Genomic DNA, 21,788 nt, shown 5'->3' with positions numbered 1-21,788 from the left:
GGTTTCTACTCCAGTTGGGCTTGCTTCAGAGAAAATCAGCTGAAAACCATCATCTGATGCAGTGGTTCTCAACTTGGGGGCTGGGACCCCCCAGGGGGTCACAAAATAATTTTTCAGATGTAATTTATGGGATAGGAAAAAACAAATTTCTACTTTACCAATTTATTATCATGTCTTTTTTGTGATTTTCCCTTTTTTCTTCCTCTAGGCCTCCTCTGATAATTGATCAAATTAAATTACGTGAAAAGGAAAGATCATTCTTTGATTGAACTGTTCACCACTCTGCATATGCAGCCTGTGATGGAGGGTCACCAGTAGGCATCACTTCGTCTTTAGGGGTCACAAGCCAAAAAGGTTGAGAACCATTGACTTAATGCAATAAATGTGTGAAACACTTTTGAAAATACATTCTGGTAAATTCCTGTAAAGTGTAAACCAAATCTTTACATTGGTAAAATTCCATGATATTCCCCCAAAGAATTTATGAAATTCCCTGATTTCCCTGTTGGAATACACCTCTCAAAATCCCATGATAAGAAACTCCATCAGTGGGAAACATGTCTTCAAAAGAACAGAAAACAGCATGGAGTTCTAATTCAATTCTTTATTTGACAGCTGGAACCATCCAAAAGTTAACTTCCCTCTCCCTATATCTACCCAAGTCAAAGATGCCATCTATTGCCTTCTGAGGTAGGAGTATCTTGGGGGAATGGAGGGTGCTGAACAGTTGGTAGCTGCCAGCAGTCCCAGAGGCTCTGAGAGGTCAGAGTCATGCCGTCCGAACCACATGAAGGTCCCCTCTGCCTGGGCCGCAGCTGCCTCCGCAGACCTCTGCTGATGGTTGTGGGGGAACCGGCTGGCACTGGCTGCAACCTCAACACCCTGCCGGTCCACACACTCAGTCTGGGAGGCCGTGAAGTTCCCCCTGGTCCCTCCAGAGCCACCGCCAGCTCCGTCGTGGCACAGGCAGAAGTGGGAGTCGTGCTGTCTGTGGTCATCAAGACACTTCCTGCGACCCACACCCTGCAGTACGCCAACAGGAGAATGGATCCATTAAAAACAGAGGTGTGACCAAGCCAACTTCGCTCGAGTCCCAAGTCGGTCTCAAGCCAATTAGCCAATGTCATTAATGTCAAGTCTCAAGTCTAAAATGTAGAACACCAAGTCAAGTCAGAACAAATCTCAAGAGTCCAGCTTTTACAGAAAACAAAAACTCTAGGACTTTTCAATTCAATATGGTTTTAACAGGATAAAAACTTGGTAAGAGCGTCATGAGTTTGATTTCTATAATCAGTTTCAACTTCAATAAATTCAATCATTCAACACAAAAGACAGAAAACAATTTAAATTCAGTCGTCTGTTGGAACAAATCTCATCACTTTCAATCAAAAGTCATTTACACAAACACAAGATGTTTTTTCAAGACTTTAGAAATCTTTTCAAGTCGTCAAAGTACAAGTCAAAGCCAAGTCCCAAGTCACCAGAACCCAAGTCAAGTCAAGTCTCAAGTATTCTCTTCATGCATCAAAGTCAAGTCTCAAGCAATTACAATTGCGACTCGGGTCTGATTCAAGTCTAAATCATGTAACTCGAGTCCCCACCTCTAATTAAAAAGACACAGTTTCCATTCGATGTTCAATGTGCTGGAACTGAAGATTTGCTAACACCCTCACACTCCTCCTCATACTCACATGAGTAAAGACAGTGATGCTGTCTTGTAATGCACGTCTGTTGTGGTGGGCTGAGAATGGATACTCTCTGGACTTCTGTAAAGTTACTCGGAATAAAAAAAAAAAGTCAGATTGGCAGGGCAGTGTTATGTGGAAAACACTAACTGAATATAATGTGACAGAATGGGCTAAAATGAGTAGGGCTTTTTCTTTCTTTGCTGATTTGCAGATAATTCCAGTGAAGTCCTTAAAAGGCTAAGCTCTGGGCAATGAATGTACTATGATGAGGCAAAATGAAAGAAGCATGAAAAAATAACAGACTGCAGAGTGTGATGTTATCTAGAGATGCACCTGCTGAGTTTTCCACTTAGGATAGCGCTCAAAGTTCAAAGCCTGGGGCAATGACGACTGAATCTGAGTCAGCATAGTCCCAGTGCTTGTACGAGCCTCACGGTTTCTTGTATCATTTTCTGGTAAACCTGTATGAGCAAACTGAAAAAAATAAAAATAATAAAGCTAATTGTATGGCCAGGTTTAACATTATGTCTCAAAGGAATTTCTTACCCATTTGGCATCATTGCTCATTGAAGAATACCTCTTGCCACCTTTTACCATTTTGATAGAGTTGGGGATTTAGATGTTGAGTCCATTGAGTATTTCTTGATTACACTTCACACATAGGCCAACTTACCATGCAAACATTGGTGACTATGGAAACATGCTGCGCACAAACAATCTGAAATTTGATCTGAGTTTGCCATGGAGACGTGGAATTAGAATTCCGAGGGTAAAAGAAAACTTTATATTGGTGATTTATCATGCTGCTGTATAAGTAATAGCAATGTCAAAATAATCAAACACACAGAAAAAGTAATCACAAAAGACTGATGAGCTGGAACTGTACTTGTACAGAATTGTCTTTTGAACAATAAATGACAACAAATGAAGAACTTAACTATGATTTTTCTGTCTTTTTCTGGAAATGTGGAGGCTTGTTCCCCATCAATAACCAGGACAGTCTTTGTTCAGGAACTCTGCAGCTTAGCAACTGAGGACAGTTTGCAACTAACAAGCCATAAAGTTGTTGTGGTACCTATTGTGATCAAGTGTTTGGGAATTACAATGAGCATAGCTTTGTTTGCTACCAGTGATGGTGATCTCTGATGGATGGCAAAGTGACTAAGAGCGGCCACTCACTCAAAACACCACAGGAATAATACTTAAGAGAAGTGGACATTGGCATTAGTTAATTTATTTCGCACTTAATGTAAAATAAAAACAATAGTACACATTGTTACATACAATGACAGTAAATATTCATCTGGGATAGCTAACTTGTTTTTTTCCACTTTAATATGAAATGTTAATGATTCAAAGGTCATTTTAAAATGTCTAAAAGCATCAAAGGTCTCATATTATTCAGTTTTCATGATTTTTTAAAATGTATTTATTTTTTCAAATATACTTGCTTGGGATTTAAATAATGTTCCTCTTTTTTTTTGTAAATAAATGTATTTGAATAGTTAAATTTAATTAATTTGAAGCCTACAGTCCTCACAGGCAGAACATACTGGACTCTGATTGGACAACACCACCAGCTCCTCTAATTTAAATGAGGTAAACCTGCTGAGTGGAGGCTTTCCAGCAGGCGTGTCAATTAAAATTCTGCAAACTGATCTGATTGGAAGGATTTTAGAAATTCTTTAGTGATGGGAGCCAATCAAGAACAATCCAGTTGTGATGCTACTGGGGTTAGTCTGAAACTGCCTGTGAAAAAAGGGCACATTTTTGAAAATGCAATAACTTTCAGTCCAACTCAAACAAAATACAACTTTAACAATTCATTGAACATGTTTGATCGTATATGTATATAAATAGAGGAAACTTTGAATTCCTATAATATGGGACCTTTAAATTGCCCAATTCTTGAGCTAGAGTTAAAAACACATTTTTCATAACAGTTTCTAACAGAAGGCAACATTTTAGTCACAATGAGCCACTCCTGGGCCATCAGCAGGAATTAGTTTTTCAACTGTGAGGAAGCAGTGAGGAAAGAGAGGTAATCCTTGTGCTGAACACTGTCGTTTTCAGGAAGTCATAGAGACACTAGACCTTCACCGTAGTTGGGACACAGTTGTTGTCTGACTGTCCCTGGTGTCTGTCCGTATTATTATTATTCCCTGAAGACAAGATGAGCATGCAAAGACATTGTATTAAATGTTTTAGAAGAGAAGGTAACACACATCATGGCTGATAAGGAGAAAGAGGTTACTGTCCATCCCATCTATAACGTTACATTAATTTGAAATGCATAAAGACAGTGGTTTCGTGGTATAACATAGTTTAGTAGTCTGGATCCAGAACCGGCCTCCAAAAAATATAATTTTTATAATATAATTTTTTATAATATAATGACGCTGTCATTTGATACCATTTTTAAACTGGATGGTTTACCTTGATGGAATTAATGTATGCATGTTTTCATTTGCACATCTAGATACTGTGTGTGTGTGTGTGTGTGTGTGTGTGTGTGTGTGTTTGTAGGGGGAGTTGAGACATGATGAGGGAGTTGGGGGCCAAAAAAAAAAAAAAAAAATCACAGACACTTAGCTACTAGATGAAAATTGCTCTGAGTGGGCCTAATGACTAAAGATTAGCCAATCCTAGTATTTAAACTAATCAGCCATGGCTGTTATTAGGTAAACTGATGCTGTGCATTTAGAGTACTGAATCACGGAGTTCAGAGGAACAGCAGACTTCTGTTGCCTCACTGCAGATCCTAGGTGGTCGCCTAACGCTGCCTGATGGACGTGCCAGCTGTGTCTGAATCTATTCCACAGTGCGAAGTACAATCCTAATTTCAGATGGTTTCTCAAGTGGAAAGAACAGATGTTGACATTTGACTTCACATTAAAAGATGGGTAATGACATCAAACCACAGGGCTACCACCTACTCCATTATGCTCTCTAATATTCATATGATGCTGATGCTTACTTTGAATGGCTGATGATGGAGACGTTTCTGTTGCACCGCTCCAAGAGCTTTTCACGATGGGAACACAATGTTTTCCCATCTCCCTGTGGAGGTGCTTGTTCATCCGTCTGGCCAAACGCTGCCACCTAGTGGTGAAAAGTAACAATCGATCACTGACAACTTCATCACTCAAAGAATCTGCCGTGTGTCGGTCAAACTGAGTAAAACCTTGATGGTGTTTGAACTTTGAATGAAATCCAGAGATTACACTTTCAAAACAGGGCATGCACCCGTTTTACCTTTCTTGTGTGTCGTTGTACTTGTTCACCCTGTCTGCCTCCTCTCTTTTCTCCTCCATCCATCGCTGTAGGAGTTCCTCCTTCTCTCTCCAGGCCTCTGCCAGTGCTTCCCTTAGTTCTTTCTGTTCTGTACGCAGGGCTGCCAACTCTTTAGATTGGCTCTCTATTGTGAACTCGCAGTCTGAAAGCGTGGCCTTCAGGGCATTACTCCCTTTAGCCAGAGTAAGAGCCTCTTGACGGTAGCGGGAGACCCTGAGACAGCCGATGAATGAAATGGTGGTCATTTTTACTTTTAATCACCGTTTGTGAAAGTTACTTCAAAATACAAGTACACTTACCCACCCCACTCTTTACAGATACTGGATTATAGTTGACGAGATCTAGCTTCTAATCATCACCAAGCTATACTAATGAACACTTAATGGTTTAAGAATTAAAGCTTTTAGTATATTATTTAGTGCAACCAAGTGTCCTTTAATGAATCCATAAAAACAATGGGAGACAGCAGGATGGTGACTTGATGTATGGAAAACACCTTAGACTAAGAAGACAGTATATGAGAGTTTAAATGCCAACTAATGTCAATGGAGAATGATGATTGATACAAACCTTTCTCCATATATAAACCATTGTGTGTGTCAAGGATAGCAATCTGAATGTTGGAAACTGTCCTCCTCAACTATATTAAAAAGTCAGCATGCCATTAGCGCTACCACCACAACACTGTGTTACAACCTCATGTAAGATTTCACTTAGGTCTAGTGGATTTCCAGTGCAAGGCCAGACAGGTCTAGCCAGCAGACATTTTTCCCTAAAACCTTATTTAATACACCAGGGCCACTCATCATCATTTTTATTTTTTATTATTTTCAGGTGGCCCTGGAAAACTCCACTTGAAAAGTGATTACTGGCAGCTGTTCAGAGATTGACAGCGCTGCACTTCAATCACAGCAGCTTTCTGCCATCATGATTTCAGACATAGCAGTAGTACTTTTGGCACTTCATTATAAAGATTTCCATCTGGACCTACTTGCCCCTTTTGTTTCAAATTGGTTATTTACAGGTCGTCCAACTTACTGTGACTGCCAGTACTGCAGTTCAGCCTCTTTCAAATACAGGACACTGGTCAGGTCAGAGACAGTCTGAGACAGCTGGGGACAAAGACAACAGAGTTGGATAATGTGCAAGTTAATTTTCAAAACATCCGGGTGATGGAAGGTTTAAAAAGGATTTATTTTAAAACACTAGACTAAAAAGTACAAAACAAGACGTTTCGGTGTTCATCCAAACACCATCATCAGTTGTAATGAGTGCAGCAGGAAGTAACTCTGGCAAATAAATACACACAAAAGTCACATGATAGAGACACCTCTTGACACCACTCATGGCATGAGGTGTTGAAGTCACATGACTTGTTGAGATGTAATCACTGAGTGTGTGTTTGCCAGAGAAGATGGTGTTCCCAGCAGCTTACAGTGATGCCCCTTCCCCCGCTTGTGAGGTGGAGCAAGTTGGTTTGTCCATAAAGCGCAGAGGAACCATTTTTAACACAGCATTATAGGCTGGGGACAGGTGATGTCTCGGACCCCCTCCTCTGTTTAGTGAGGGCCGTTCCACTTTAACATAGACGGCCTCCTTGACACCTCTTTCAAACCACCCATCTTCTCTGTCCAAGATGTGTACATCATGGTCGTGAAAATTGTGTTCCTTTTGTTGTAAGTGGGTGTAGACTGCTGAGTCTTGTCCAGAGGAGTTTGCTTGCCTGTGTTGGGACATGCGTCTACGGAGCGGCTGTTTGGTTTTCCCAATATAGAGATCTTTGCACTCCTCACTGCATTTGACCGCATATACCAGGTTCACCTCACAAGCGGGGGAAGGGGCATCACTGTACACCATCTTCTCTGGCAAACACACACTCAGTGATTACGTCTCAACAAGTCATGTGACTTCAACACCTCATGCCATGTGCTTATCATGTGACTTTTTGTGTGTATTTATTTGCCAGAGTTACTTCCTGCTGCACTCATTACAATTGATGATGGTGTTTGGATGAACACCGAAATATCTTGTTTTGTACTTTTTAGTCCAGTGTTTTAAAATAAATCCTTTTTAAAAGAGTTGGATAATGTTGCATAATGGGGTCACACTAGTCCCCCCCCCCCCCCCCCCCCCCCCCCCCCACACACACACACACACACACACACACCTACCTCAAAACAATCACAGGATGCTACTGTAGGCCAATCACTGGGCCTGCTAGATGTAATATATTCCCTTCTGACTTTCCCAATTTCCTCCTCGACTTCCCTGCAGGCACTTTAAACAATATAGCCTATTAATGTAATTTTTTGAGGTTGTTTATTAGGCTACTGTTTTAGAGTTGTTCAGTCTGTAACCAACATGCTGCTGCTGTCTTGGCCTTAGCTCTCCTTTGCAAAACAGATCCTTTATCTCTAACCTTTTGTTTCTGAATTGTTCAATAACTAACTCACCTTCTCTGTCAGGTGTTCACTCTCTTTTAGTTGGAGGTGAAGGAGTCTATTCCCGACTTCGAGCCCGCGTCCTTCTAAACTGAAAATAACATAGTAGACTACAAGGTTAAGAAAATACGTTTTAAGTCAATCTTTGGAGATCCAGAACAGCAAATAAAAATGGGAGTCATGTGAAATTCTGCATGTCTAACCTCTTAGACTGGACCGCATCCAAAATTTGTTTGCGAATTTCAAAACGTTCTGCCAGTTGAGACACTGGAAAAAAAAAAGATTTTACAGAGTGATTCGAGGAAGATAGAGTATCACCACCATAGCTGTGATTAGTAAACATTCATCTTACAACTTTTGAAGACGCCAGCGTATGGATCTTTCTGAGTTCTGTCTCTCTGTAGCAGTCCTGCGCGCACGTGATTTTTCCAGCTCCCCATTGTAATCTGCACAAGTTTGCCTCAAATTGGATGAAGTAATATTCTAAAAATCGGGGTTCAGTCTTTTTCTACGTCTCCCACGGTCGGTCTTGCTTATTTCTGGCGAGGGTGGAGAGGGATGTTGTGGATTGCAGCGTGCCGCACAGGAATGAGCTGATCGCAGTGCAATTTCACAGCTCCTCCTTGTTGAGCCACTCAGCTGACATTCCTTAACTTGGAGACAAAACCCTCCCTCCCAAATGGAGTGAAGTTACCTCTCGACCCTGATCCGGAGTTTTCATAATATAAAATAATATAATATAATATGATATAATATAATATAAATATAATATAATATAATATAATATAATATAATATAATATAACGTAATATAATATCATATAATATAATATCACTTGTAAAATAAAATAACAAAACAAACATATCAACAAGAAACCCCCTATAATAAAGGGAAGACTACAAATAATGTGAAGACTAAGCTTCACTAAGGCCCAGAGCAGAGTAGAAATGGCACGAGACTAGCATCATTACAATAGGCCTATAAATAAGGATAAAAAAAAAAAGAAATACAAAATCACATTACAGGCTTGAAAGTCGACGCAACAGTTCAACAGTAGTCCATGTACAGACTTAATTTTAGGCGTAAAGGGCAACTGGTGCAGCTGAATCACTAAACTTCAGAGATCACACTGAACTCCGAATAATAAATAAATGAATCAGTGTAACGAGAGCAACAATAGAATATAGTAAAACATAACATAACATAACAGAATAGAATAGAATAGAATAGAATCCACTTTTCTAGAAACGAACGGGACCTGTCAATTCTAGTACTTCCGGGTCGTACATTTTCCTCAGTAGGTCGCGTTAAAATATTTTTTTGTGATATTTATAATTTCTGTTATTTCACAATGTATTAGGCTATTGTATACTTTATAAAATTCAGACAAAATTATGAACGTCGAGATATGGAGGCAGATGAGCGCAGTGGATTTGTATCTAGATGGAAAACGCTTTAATTTTTCCCTGAAAGCGGAAGTTGTTATTTGCTTCTTGCCTTTCGCAGTAACGTGTTGGTCTGACAGCAGCGGCTGGCTGATGAGGAGGAGATGAGAGGCAAAGCTGAACACTTATTCGGTTGCGGTTAAACATTGATAACATTGACGTTAACAAAACAACAAGAGAGAGATTTGAATCTAATGTGTGAAGCTGTACTTTCTGACATCTCTACGAGTCAACGGTGCTCGTTCGAGTAGCTAGCTTGCCAGGCTAGCAAACTATAGCGACGTTACTAACTTTAGCGACCGATGTTGACATCTTTTGCTTGTTAGCTAATGGATCGGTTGTCCATAGGTTTTCCGAGCCATGGATAGGCTGTCTTGTTGTTAGAGCACGCTAACGTTAACTCGGTTGAAAGGCACCGTGTCCAGTATGAGCGAGTCACCTGTGGACAGAGAACATGGGTTCCCCTCGGATAATGCAAGGGAAGACGTCAGCGTCCCTTTCTGTGGTGGAGAGAGCGGCAGACATGTGAGTTGACTGAACCAAGAACAAGGCATATCTTTGATGCTGGCTACTGCTGTGAAAACATGCTGCAGTTACAGTCTAATCAGTCTGAACTGAAGCTGTCATTTTGTCCACCAATTACAGTGGCAAATTCACCAGTCACTTTCAGACATGTTTTAATTGTACTGTAGCTGCAAACAATAAAAATGACAACTGTTTACTAGCCAAAGTGTCGGGTAGAATTGGCAGACTTGGGCAACCAACATCAAAATCTTCCAGCATTTGGCTGATGTCTGATATGAAACCCTGAACTGAACTGATGATAGTCACTCCTGATGTAAAACTTGCCTAACTTTGTTATCTTGAAGGAACTGGAAGCATGTCAGAGCGGCAATGAAGTAAAGAGCAGCGCTGTGGTCAAGTACTCTGCTGCCCCACCTCCTACCAGCTATGCCCTGCTGCAGGAGAAGACGGACCTGAAGCTGCCGCCTGCCAACTGGCTGAGAGAAAACCCCCAGCTTGGCAGCGCTGGCACCACAGTGCTAGGGTCCAGCAGCAAGAGCAAGCCTTTTTCCAGGTATTACATCATCATCATGGGAGTACTGTTACTACTACTAGTAATACTAGTGTGATACTTTGTTGATCTCCTTACAGAAATTCTCTATTTCACTTGTCCACTTCTGGGAGGTCAAAGTGCAGGGTCAGCTACAGAACAGCGTGGGGTTGAGGTTGTGATGCAGTCTCCCGCAATATTGTATGAACTTGGTGACCCTCAGTGTTATGATATTTATTCACATTGCATGTAATGAAAGATATGATAATCTTCAAAATTATGTTCTTCTAATAAGAACAAATCTATTTATAAGAAGGCTTGGAAGTCTTAAAGGCTTCAAATTACATATAGTAATGGATTTGATTGTCCATGGTTGTGTTAAAGTTGGACTTGGTTACTTTGGGCTATCATGGTACTCACATCTTAGGATTCTAGCTCCTTCATAAAGTCATAGACTGTTTTGACTTAAGTCATGGGATATACTTTAAGATGTGTTTTATCAATGATGATCACCTGTTGAGTAATGCATAAATTCGAAACACACGGTGCTGTATTTGCTTCTCCAGTTAATATCTGTTTTAGTTTGGGGGGGACAAAGGACAGGATATGTGATAATGTTATCATCAGAGGGGGTGATGTCTTGTGAATGTGTGTAGGTTGAGAGAGGATACAAGTCTAGGTTTGTGTTAGAGGCTGAAAGCACCATGCTCTGTGCAACCATTTACTGGAAACTCACTGGATAGATAGATGGCCTGTCTTGATGGTCTTGATGCCCCCAGGAAGACAGATTAGTACATATTGGTGTCTCTCTATCACCATTTGGAAATATTGTACATGGTGATTAAGTAGGCTACCTTTTCTTCTTCTCTTGCAGTTTTGGGATGGCGTATGACTTCATTGATTCCATCGGGGATGATGTTGACGTGGTGTCAGACTCAGAGGTTTGTGCAGCTGTTGGAAGGCAAACAACTGTTTTTTGTGCACATAGCTGACATTAACCTCTTTTCTCTCCTACTCAGAACATCAAGAAGCTTTTGAAAATCCCCTACAGCAAGTCCCATGTCAGTATGGCTGTTCACCGCGTGGGGAGGACTCTGCTTTTGGATGAGCTAGACATTCAAGACCTTTTCATGAGGTCCTCTCAGGTACAGCAGGACTTCTCCCAGACTCTTTAAAATCAAGGATCACCCCCTGATGTGTAGATACTCGTGGCTTGGTATTGCCATATGAGGAACTTGTGCCAAGATTCAGGATTTGATTTTTATATATAATAGACAGTGTGTACTGTGAAGCTTTTGAATGATAAGTACAGTATGTAGAGTGAAACTTATGAGCAATTCAGTGTCATGTTTGTTTTGTTTCTTATTGTTTCTTAAATAAGAGATAAATTGAACTATTTTCCAGTTGACTTCACATTGAGATACATAACTGACAGTTCTTTTAGACCGGTCCTTTAACTTGACTTACTGTTGCTAAAAGATTAATACTTTTATGTAACCTGATGTTTAAAGAAAGTGTATGAGGTAGAAGCCTGAAATGTGCTTTGTCAATTTTCATTCTGTATACATGAGGGCAATCAAAATATCCCTTTTTTTATACATTTTAATTAAGTGTAATGCTTCCTGCTTTCTGTGTGTGTTGTTGCAGACAGGAGATTGGACATGGCTAAAAGAGTTCTACCAGCGGTTGATAGATCAGAAGTGGCAGAGGAAAAAGAAGAGCAAAGAACACTGGTATCAAAAAGCCATCCTGTCAAAGTTCCTCTACTACAGGTGAGATGATTGCATTGCTTGCATCATGGAAAAACCATGTGTAGGACTTAGACTGCACTTCATTTGAAAGATGTCGTCTACCTCGGCCATCCTCCATCACCACTGTGTTTCCATCCCTGTGTTTCCTCCAGTATAAATGGTGATGGGGCTGCAGAGCCTGTACCGGACAACCTGAATGAAGGGGAGGAGGAGAGTGGAGCGGAGGAGTTCAGTCCTTCCTGGCCCGCCACCTTCACCAGCACACCCTCTGACTCAGAGGAATCAGCTGTTCCCAAAGAGGTAGCTGGCTATGGGGCAGTTATTTGGTAGCCCTTCAGCAGTGCAGCCAGACCTGAAAAGATTCCAGAGACGTGTCAGACATTGTATGAATTTATTCACGTTGTTGGTCAGGAATAATGTTTTTGTGCCATATTCTCAGCCTCCCACATTGCTCAGTAGAGAGATGAAATGTATTAGGCTGTCACTAGATTAGACTGGCTGCTGGATGGCTGCTCAGTGTGTGTGTTTTGAGTGCTGCTTGCACTGACAGCGTGACTAATACTTCATCTGCAGGAAAGTGTTTCTGTGGAGAGCAAGTTTGCTCTGGGCCAGGTGACGTCTGTCCCCAAAGAACAAAATCTCCCTACACTCTTCAACGAGGGGGAGAACAGTCAGGTAACACAAACTTTTAGTCTTCCTTCATGACAGAACTCATGTCACTTTCTTTATTGTACCAATATCCCTTGCATGTTGTATATATTGTATGAATGTACTTGATGATGTAGTTTGACCTCATTTGTTTGACAGGGTTTAAGGAACGACTTTGTGCGAAACATCATGTGGACATTCGAGGATATCCACATGTTGGTTGGGTCCAACATGCCTATTTTTGGAGGTGGTCGCTACCCTGCAGTCAGTCTACGACTCAGGTTGGAATAGCTGTTTGCTTTTTTCTTTTCTTTTTAATTTTTCTTGTATTAGGCAGTAGGACCAAACTGTAAAAGCACTATCAGTTGCTTCTGCAAACATCCATCCAGGGTCCAAAATTAACACCTGCCAACTAAGTGCCAAATGCTGGTAAACTTTGTCTTTGACAGATAAATAAATACTTCACCCATCACACTGGCCAGTCACTTTTTGAGACGATAACATAATGCTTCAACACACTACCCTGTCTGTTTTTCAGGGACAACAATAAGCCAATCAACATTCTGACGGGTATCGACTACTGGCTGGACAACCTGATGTGCAATGTACCAGAGCTTGTCATGTGCTTTCACGTCAATGGCATTGTTCAGGTAAATCACTGTGGGCTTTTGTTCAGTATTACATACCATGTTATTATTATCTAATTGATAGTCTTAGCCCAATTTCATATTAAAATGGTAATTTTTAAAGGCCCATACAATATTTGAATATCACTTATATATCAATTATATCAATTTTCAGTATTCATATTACAGATATGTTATGACATTCCTAAATTGTTGTTCTCTCTATGGCTTTCCCTGCAGAAATATGAGATGATAAAAACAGAGGACATCCCTGACCTGGAGAACTCTACTTTCTCCACCAGGGTGGTGAAAGACATTGCTCAAAACATCCTCTCCTTCCTCAAGTCCAACTGTACCAAAGAGGGACACACCTACTGGCTCTTCAAAGGTGGGAGATAAGTGAAATCTAAACCTATATTCCTTTTTGTATGTGTGCTGTCCTCTTATCTGTCCTCATGTTTCCTCATGTTGGTTGTTTCTTTGATCCGCAGCCAGTGGGAGTGACATTGTGAAGCTTTATGATCTCACCACTTTGTGTGAGGAGGCTGAAGAGGAGAAATGTCAGAATCCCTTTACGCTTCCAGTGGCTGTGCTACTCTACAAGTAAGTATCTGGGAGACGGACGCAGAAGTGTAATAGTACCTGTCTGCTCCTGGGTTTCTGCAGTCATGGAAAACCTGGAAAAGGGCATGAAAAATTCTACCTATAGCTATTGCTATACTGGCTGTCTCTTTTGTGCTGTTTTTTTGTGCAGAGTGGCCAGCAACATGATGGTGAAGGCCAGGCAAAACAGGAAGCACTACGGGACAATCAGAACTCTGCTCTTAAACTGTGTCAAACTGCTGGATCAGGAGAGGCATCCTCAGGTAAAATTATGGACAAGTAGAAAACTGAATCACTATCAATGGAGAATCCTCCATTGATGGTGACTCAGTACAGGATTTAGTAAGTACCAACTATGTTCCTGACTTCTTTAGCCTTTGATGTTCAAATAGTGTGATTTTTAAGATTTTTTTTCTCAAAAGGAGAGCAGAGAGTCCACTCACGTTTTAGTATTTTTATTCTATATTTAGACAGTGGGGGGAGGTAAGAGAAAACACAATCGTAGGCTGGGGGGGTCACAGGTGGTTTCAGAGGTGGGGGGACTCAACCACTCGACCATCTCTGGGCACACCGTAGTGTTTGATCGAACTTGACTCCAGCCCGACTCCTCTCTATCTCCTGTCTGCTCAGATCATCGCCTCGGCCCACTACATGCTGTCGGAGCTGTTCCAGCTCGACGAGCCTCCTGAAGAAGACAGAGGGGAGTCGCTCCGGGCCGGCGGCTCTGAGGACAGCTACAGCGACGAAGAGGGGGAGGAAGAGGAGGAGGAGCTGCCAGATGACAGCGACGAGAACTGCTCCTACAGCACCTGCTCCGACCCACAGGATGACAGTAAAGCCGTGGCTGTGATCCGCTCTGTAGGGGAGCTGTCTGTCCCAGAGAAATACACCTCCACCCACCAGATCAGAGTGAGTGCTGCTCTCAACGTTTGGCTGCCCTCTCCTCTATATAGACCAAAGGGGATAGTGTGGAAAGTCTAAATAAATACCAAAGTATACAATGGATAAAACTCTCTTTTTTGTTTTGATGCTTACAGCCAAGTTACGCTTTCCCTGTGTCTCAAGACAAAGAAGAGAGATGCAGACACGTCCTGAGCTATGTACTAAAGGTGAGTCTCTGCATGATATTGATGATCAATACACATAAAAATGGGGAGGTGTGTCACAGTTTGTCGTATATTAATAAATGGCTGTAATCTAATGGACAGGGATTGAAAGCAGTGGATGGCAGCATCAAGAAGGAGAGTGATCTCCCAGCTGCAGACCCCAACACACCCATTCCTCTCAAATATGAGGACAGAAGTGCGACTGGAGCTTGCGCTGCTGAGAAAGGCATCGCTCTCCTCCTGGAGAGAGGTCAGCATCACCAGTACCATCTCTTTGGCAGTTTACCATCCTCGTTTTATATGATGTTTGATATAATGCTGCATAATAAAACAGGAAAAGGATGAGCTGTATGTAACAGAATGGCATATGCTGTGATTCAAATCCATTTAGTCGCAAGTATTTGTCATGCCAAGTAGACAAATTGGTGCACAAAATGACTTGACTACCTTGCCTTCATCTTACAACGTTCCACCTCTCTTTCTCCCTCTCGTCTCCCAACCTGTGTGGGTGCAGCGGGACCCTTCCAAGAGGACCAGAAGCACCCGACCCGCTCGGGGATGATCCCCGGCTCTTGGCAGCACCGCATGAAACTGCAGCTCTTCCTCAAGGCCTCCAAGGCCTACTATGTCCTGTCTGACGCAGCCACCAACTTGCTCAAGTACGGGCGAGCCTTGCGCTACATCAAGCTGGCTTTGCAGTGCCACGGTAAGTAGGCCTATGTTGTCAATGTGCGACCCACTAGGGACATTGGGAAATGTAGTCATGTTTGTCAGTTCTGTTCAATATTTAAATTTTTTTTTCGTTGGTCTGGTGTTCATGTGGAAACTCATGTGGTTGACCTGTTGCTCTGTTGTCATAGGAATTTTTAGAAGTAAGATGCAGATATAAATGATACTTCTAGACTGACTTTTATTTCCACTGGATTAAGCTGTTCAGATAGTTCCCGTCCTCTCTTCTGATTGGCTGGTTTAGAAGCTGTAGTAAAATTTCCAATAAACGCACACCTTTGACCACATAAATGTTTATTTAAAATCACCACTCATACTGCTGCTAAAACTATATTGCTTGGTGGAAGAATAATATTCAGTTATTATTATGAGTGATTAAAAAAATATATATATTCAACATTTGTATTTTTATTTTCTTTACAATGTTGTGTCACTGCAATTTTATTAAAGCAATAAATTAACCCCACTCCACTCTTTTCTCTCTCACTTTCCCTTCTCCCTCCCTTGATCTCTCCAGATGCCTATTGTTCAGTGAGCGGTACACTGCACCTGCGGGTGCTGCTGTTTCACAGCCAGTGCCTGTCTCTCTGTGGGGACATCCAGCTGATGTTGGCCCAGAATGCCAGCAACAGAGCGGCGTACCTGGAGGAATACAGCTACCAGACCAAAGAGGATCAAGAGATCCTGCATAGCCTGCACAGAGAGAGTAGCTGCCAGGGTCAGTTGCTTACTACAGATGCATCTACAACACAAACATGCAAATTACCCTACATGTAGTGTCTGACTCTCTAGCCTGTGATATTGAAATGAGCTGTTGACGTAAACAAATGCTGCTGAAGATAAATCATCTTAGATGTTAAACAAGTCAAAGACGTTTATACAGCTTCTCCTTTTCTCATGTCAATTCCTTCATTTCAATTTCTACATTATTCACATTCATTTCAAGGCTCTGCTTGCTTTCCCATCAGTCCTTGGCTCATCGTTTATCCTTATCGTTGTCATTTTCTACTATTGATCACTTTATTTTGATATACAGTGGAAGTGGTACATTTGGTATAATTCTTTGAAAGTCTTGAGCTTATTCATAAGCAATTTCCATAACCTCTTTATGCTGTCTCCCTATCTCTCAATCCTTACTCCACCACTCCACTCCTCTTTCAACCCATTAGCCTTCAACATGGCAACAGACCTGGCCATGGACCCAGAGTACCAGCTGTTTGTTAGCAGTAAGTGCTACGAGGCGGCGTATGATCTGCTCATCTCCGGCGCTGTGAAAGATCACGGATCGGATCAGCTGACTCAGGTGCTCAAAAGGCTGGGGAACATCCGCAACGAGATGGGGGTCTACTATATGAACCAGGCTGCAGCCATGCAGACTGACAAGGAAGGTGCGCTGGATAAATGGACAACAGATTGAACTTTAGAGATTGTGTTGACCAATATAATGGAACAGAATGCAGCACAAAGATACTGTCCTTCCTTTTAACTGGTAGCCTCCTTGATTTATGTAATTTTTAGAATTTATTTATGTAATTTGCTTCTCACATACCCAGAATTTCTGAACTGACATGAGTAATGTTGACATTTAGATGCTGTGTGGAAGGTTAATAGTGTCAGATCAGGAGGCCACAATCTCTATCAGTCAACAACATACTTGATATAACTTGGAGTAAAAATGGACTTCTTAAAAATCTCTGACTCCATTCTGCTCATCTTTCTTTTTATCTGCCTTTGTTTCCACACTTCTTTAATCTCACTCTCCTGTCCCTGCTCCCTTTCCAGCGAAGAGTTCAGTGTCTGTGGCAGAGCAGGAGATGTGGAAGAAAAGTTTTGCCTTCTTTGAGAAGGGTATGAAAGACTTTGAGGCCATCGGGGATAGCACCAACACGGCCCTGCTGCTGTGTAATACTGGCAGGCTGATGAGGATCTGTGCCCAGGCCCACTGTGCCAACTCTGCCGACCAGAGCAGAGGGGAGTTCTCACCTGAAGAGGCCCTCTACTACAATAAGGTGCCATGGAAAACCCTTTATGTCTTGATTTCTGCATATGAGTATTCAAAATGGAACAATGGCAAATTATTGTTTTTCTGGTTACTTCTTGTTTTTCCTTTTTTTTTGTACGTCTTCTTTACTTCTTGCCCTCTCTTTTCTATATCAGTCAATCTGTACTCTCTCTCTCTCTCACTCTCTCTCTCTCACTCTCTCTCACTCACTCACTCTCGCTCTCTCTCTCTCTCTCACTCTCTCTCTCACTCTCTCTCACTCACTCACTCACTCACTCACTCACTCTCGCTCTCTCTCTCGCTCTCTCTTGCTCTCTCTCGCTCTCTCTCTCGCTCTCTCTCTCGCGCTCTCTCTCTCTCTCTCCTATTCCTAATTTAGTTTTTTTCCCTCTTATTATCACCCCAGGCCATAGACTACTACTTGCGGGCTATGAAGTCACTGTCAAGCAGAGGGAACCACCCAGCGGTGTGGGACAGTGTGAATTGGGAGCTGTCAACTACTTATTTCACCCTGGCCACTCTGCTGCAGGACTACGCCCCGCTGTCCAGGAAGGCCCAGGAGCAGGTAAATTTGCACGTTGTCTGCCACTTCTGTAGTGTGTTGAGATAAATCATGGCCACTATACACGAGCCTACCATCAGTTGTTTTGCATCAGCAAATAAATAGCACCTGGACCTGTATATTTTATGATCACAATTAGTCACATCTAGGGCTGTGGCAATCATAAAATTTTGTAATGATGATTATTGCCTCACAAATAATTGAGATTAATGATTTAATTGTCTTTTTTCTCCAAGGAGAGTGAGTAATGAACTGAGCACATGAAATAACAAATAGGCAGCAATATTAAAAATAGACAATGATAACATTGGACCAAGGGAAAAGAGCATCGGTAAACTTCAAATGAACACCAATAGATGGCACAGTGTTACAGCTGATGTTGGCGTCTACAGCAATCTAATAACCTAATGTACAGTACAAAGGAAATGCGTCCTGCTGTAAAACTTTATCTTTGGAATAAAGCAACAGTCAAATTAGTGTGCCTATTTATGTCTAAAATGTTATAACATATACAGGGGGGGAAATGGAGGCGTAGCTATAACTTGATTAAATAACATTACAGTCGCCGCATGGTTTGACTGATAAAAGTGTGTTCAAACTTTTTTTCAGACCAGTAGCTGCTGATATCCATGTTTTTACCTCATATATTGTGTAGAAATACAGTGCAGTGAATATTTTCAGTTTCATGTCCGGGAACTCATCACACTATTCCTCTACATATATGTGAATATATGTATGAAATTAGTTTCCATGGAGTTTATCTCAACATCCAACATGTGCGAAAACGTCATCTAACCTCACCAGACCTCTCCCTGCTCAGAGATTTAGGCTATTTAACAGGCAGTGTGATCTAAATCTCAGTAATGACCTAGTGGGCAACAGGACAGGACAGCACTTTATTTTAAAGAAAATTCTTAAGGTGAAAACAAAACAATTGCGGTCATACTCAATAATTGCGGTTGGCTCTTATAATTGCAATCCCCCTATGTAATTATTGTAGCAGCCCTACTCACATCATCCTTCCCCTGTGTGTTGCCAGATTGAGCGGGAGGTGACTGAAGCCATGATGAAGTCCCTGAAGTACTGTGATCTCCAGACGGAGTCGGCTCGCCAGCCGCTCTACCAGTACAGAGCTGCCACCATTCACCACCGCCTGGCCTCCATGTACCACAGCTGCTTCCGCAACCAGGTGGGAAAACACTGTATATGTTGTATTGCAAAATAATATACAAATACATTTCTTCATTCTGAATATCTGTCTTTGTGTTAATAATTCATGTGGTGCTTATGACACCCTTGAGAAAAAATCGTTTTTTTTTGTTTGAGGAAAAACTTAAACATCGATGGTGTCTGGATGCCTGTATCATCTACACAGGCAGTATAATGTATACTGAAGCCAGTGTCTGTTTTTGGCTCTAATGTGTGTGCCAGGTGGGGGATGAACACTTGAGGAAGCAGCATCGGAGCCTGGCAGAGCTCCACTACAGCAAAGCTGTTCGCTTATTCCTCAGCCTCAAAGATGCGCCCTGCGAGCTGCTGCGCACACTGCTGGAGAGGGTGGCCTTCGCTGAGTTTACCATGGCAGGCGAGTAACAGTTACACCACAGTATCAGTTACACCAAGTTCCATAATAATGCTGGGATGAGAGAGGAGTGAGCTAATTCTCAATAAACTAGAGGTGAAAAACTGTCAATATTCTTGCAAGAGTCCGAAACTTGGGTACTACAAATGCAGAATGAGAATCAATTTATATCCCAACTGGGTAAAATTTTAAAGCTGTAGGCTCCCACAACATTTTATGACAATAATGTTCAGTTCTGACATAAGAGAGGCGTTTGAACTGGACAACATTGGTTATTCATTGGTTATTATAATTATGTACCACCATAGTGTTTTTTATCATTTCCATCCTCTAACAATATTATTGCACGTTGTGTTGCCACAGGTCAGAGCAGCAATGGAGCTAAGCTGAAGACCCTGACAGGAGCCCTGGAGATCATGACAGAGACTCGCTTTGCCTTCCAGCTCATCCGTAAGGAACTGCTGGAGGAGCCGACAGAGGTAGTTTTCTTAGTTTGACTGAGTTCCTTTGTGGAAGGAGTACAGGAGAATGCATGTGCCTGTTGAAGATGGGGAAATGCTCTCTGGTACTCGCTCAACCTTTTGAAGCTTCACAAATCCATCACCCATCACTTCTGTGTCTACAGTTGACATCAGAGCCAGCCGAGCCGACAGAGTCTCCTGATGTGGCCGATGGTCCCGCCTCCTCAGGACTGAACCTCCAGGAAGTGATGAAGTTGATTGGTGTGTTTGAGCCAAGTTTCTCCTTCCTGCTGCTGCAGCTGGTCAAACTGATGACGGCTATGAAGCGCAAACCAAGGTGAGGGAGAATCTGGTACTCTTTTTGCCATATTTACCTACACCTGTATGTATGTCTTTATCTGAATTTTGTTAAATTTTCACACTGCTCTGTCAGTGCCAGTTTGGTTAGGTGCAAAACTTCCTTTAGCAGGATGTTGGTTATGAATCTAGCCTCTACCCTTATGCAGTACAGTATTAGTCACCATCTGGCCAACTCATTTGCTGGCTTGTGTGTATTACAGCAATAAGGACGAGGAGCTGCTGAAGATCTATAAGACTGTGTACTCCAAGCTGCTACGCGCTGAGAAAAATGCACCGCTCCTCAGCCGTGTCGAGCTCTACATGGAGCTGCTGCAGCATCTGAACCCACAAACAGCAAGTGGCAACGCCGGGGCGAATTCATGATAATGACATAAATCAACAAAGACCCTCAGGAGTTTGACTCTGCCCTCCACACCAAGCCTGAAGTCCAAGCCCCATTCCTAGGAAGAGGTTTACTTGCACAACATTGTCTTAAAAGTGTAGATTCTGTGAGACACGTAGCAATCTAATAAGCCGACCTGTCCGAAAACAGTGATCCATAACCTCCATTACAAATGGGCAAATGCTCAGGCAACACTGTCCCACGCTTAATGGCAATGTCAAAGCAGAGTTCACCACCTGTGCCTTTTGAAATGAGCAATGAATCCATTTTCTAACACTTGCATCACACGTTTTGGATTGTACATTTTTGTGAAAAGGGTTGTAAATCCTGAAGGATTTTTTTTTTTTGCTTGTTACCCAAACAGTGAGCCACACCTCTGTTGTTTTACATGGAGCTGTGGCTACGTGAGAATACCCAAACAGTTATGGGCCAATTTACAAGAGATGAATCATCTAGCATGGATCCACTTGGGTGATGTTGATTAATTTCAATAATATTGGTGTTTTGATATTCAATAATACCAATAATGCTGTGAATAAAACATATTAAGTGAGATTGATGACTGACAAGTGCTTAAGTAGAAATAAGCTCAAAAATGTCAAAGTATTTACTTTTCCAAAACGACAATGTGCAATAGCTTGGCAACGTTCAATGCAAACACTCTCATCAGAGGCTAGTTTGTCCACATTGCTGAATGTTTGAATGTGAGTTTATATCAGCATGTTTGCTGTGCCATAAAATAAAAGGTTTTTGAATTTTATGCATTGTTGCTCTGATTTTCTACAGCTTCTGCCTCTAAACAGGTATTTTGTGACCCTTATGGTTTTGTATGTTTCTTTATAATCATCAGAACTAGAACACTAATAGACTGTAGGGCCTATAGGACACATCTGGTAACTAGATACTGTAATAGTTCGATTCATTTATGTCAGTAACACTCCTGCTTGGAAGTTATAGAGCAAGATATTTTTTTGGCTGTTTGATCACTTTTTAATCAAAGTCATATCACTATTCTAATCAGAACAACTTTGGCTAAAACTTTATGTGAACTCAG

At 41.7% G+C, this 21,788-nt stretch overlaps 3 protein-coding genes across 4 annotated transcripts; 1 reads left to right on the top strand and 2 right to left on the bottom strand.

Moving 5' to 3' along the window:
• Positions 1 to 675: 675 nt before the first annotated feature.
• tex36 (testis expressed 36) lies at positions 676 to 2,285 on the bottom strand. The gene is made up of 4 exons (XM_071532688.1): positions 2,235 to 2,285; positions 2,022 to 2,162; positions 1,692 to 1,766; positions 676 to 1,023 (listed from the first exon to the last, which is right to left on the bottom strand). The coding sequence occupies exons 1-4, from the start codon at positions 2,283 to 2,285 to the stop codon at positions 676 to 678; spliced, it is 615 nt and encodes a 204-aa protein (XP_071388789.1).
• A 1,491-nt stretch (positions 2,286 to 3,776) lies between these two features.
• LOC139655315 (autophagy-related protein 16-1) lies at positions 3,777 to 9,088 on the bottom strand. Its single transcript, XM_071532687.1, has 7 exons — positions 9,079 to 9,088; positions 7,627 to 7,690; positions 7,436 to 7,514; positions 6,021 to 6,094; positions 4,944 to 5,195; positions 4,666 to 4,790; positions 3,777 to 3,850 (listed from the first exon to the last, which is right to left on the bottom strand). The coding sequence occupies exons 1-7, from the start codon at positions 9,086 to 9,088 to the stop codon at positions 3,777 to 3,779; spliced, it is 678 nt and encodes a 225-aa protein (XP_071388788.1).
• Positions 8,944 to 21,494, top strand: edrf1 (erythroid differentiation regulatory factor 1). Of its 2 annotated transcripts, none has more exons than XM_071532696.1 (25): positions 8,944 to 9,393; positions 9,738 to 9,946; positions 10,797 to 10,863; positions 10,942 to 11,067; positions 11,570 to 11,694; positions 11,826 to 11,973; positions 12,247 to 12,348; positions 12,481 to 12,602; positions 12,860 to 12,971; positions 13,188 to 13,335; positions 13,439 to 13,550; positions 13,702 to 13,813; positions 14,181 to 14,459; positions 14,588 to 14,659; positions 14,759 to 14,906; positions 15,171 to 15,362; positions 15,903 to 16,103; positions 16,555 to 16,611; positions 17,168 to 17,394; positions 17,794 to 17,952; positions 18,989 to 19,138; positions 19,381 to 19,534; positions 19,895 to 20,010; positions 20,157 to 20,329; positions 20,553 to 21,494. In XM_071532696.1, the coding sequence occupies exons 1-25, from the start codon at positions 9,295 to 9,297 to the stop codon at positions 20,713 to 20,715; spliced, it is 3,573 nt and encodes a 1,190-aa protein (XP_071388797.1). In that variant the 5' UTR covers positions 8,944 to 9,294; the 3' UTR covers positions 20,716 to 21,494. The 2 variants fall into 2 exon arrangements, with proteins under 2 accessions (XP_071388797.1, XP_071388796.1); XM_071532695.1 differs by having other exon boundaries at positions 16,555 to 16,773.
• The last annotated feature ends 294 nt before the right edge of the window (positions 21,495 to 21,788 follow it).

The sequence above is a fragment of the Centroberyx affinis genome, unplaced genomic scaffold (assembly GCF_046629955.1).
Source record: "Centroberyx affinis isolate AG114_WGS23_722 - 3 ecotype Tasmania unplaced genomic scaffold, CSIRO-AGI_Caff_v1 ptg002234l_1, whole genome shotgun sequence".
Taxonomy (NCBI): Eukaryota; Metazoa; Chordata; class Actinopteri; order Beryciformes; family Berycidae; genus Centroberyx; species Centroberyx affinis.
Note: the sequence above shows the minus strand (reverse complement) of the source record. Positions and strands in the feature narration are given on the sequence as shown.

What these genes read in the sequence shown, in the direction of transcription:
- tex36 (XM_071532688.1), bottom strand. Translation starts at nt 2,285, where the DNA reads ATGGTAAAAGGTGGCAAGAGGTATTCTTCAATGAGCAATGATGCCAAA. An exon ending in CTAAGTGGAAAACTCAGCAG is followed by an intron (nt 1,767 to 2,021) that starts GTGCATCTCTAG and finishes GTAACTTTACAG; the next exon opens with AAGTCCAGAGAGTATCCATT. An exon ending in GCATCACTGTCTTTACTCAT is followed by an intron (nt 1,024 to 1,691) that starts GTGAGTATGAGG and finishes GGCGTACTGCAG; the next exon opens with GGTGTGGGTCGCAGGAAGTG.
- LOC139655315 (XM_071532687.1), bottom strand. An exon ending in GTGAACACCTGACAGAGAAG is followed by an intron (nt 6,095 to 7,435) that starts GTGAGTTAGTTA and finishes CTTTGTCCCCAG; the next exon opens with CTGTCTCAGACTGTCTCTGA. An exon ending in TACAACGACACACAAGAAAG is followed by an intron (nt 4,791 to 4,943) that starts GTAAAACGGGTG and finishes TTTCACCACTAG; the next exon opens with GTGGCAGCGTTTGGCCAGAC.
- edrf1 (XM_071532695.1), top strand. Translation starts at nt 9,295, where the DNA reads ATGAGCGAGTCACCTGTGGACAGAGAACATGGGTTCCCCTCGGATAAT. An exon ending in GCAGTCAGTCTACGACTCAG is followed by an intron (nt 12,603 to 12,859) that starts GTTGGAATAGCT and finishes TCTGTTTTTCAG; the next exon opens with GGACAACAATAAGCCAATCA. An exon ending in CATGCAGACTGACAAGGAAG is followed by an intron (nt 16,774 to 17,167) that starts GTGCGCTGGATA and finishes CTCCCTTTCCAG; the next exon opens with CGAAGAGTTCAGTGTCTGTG.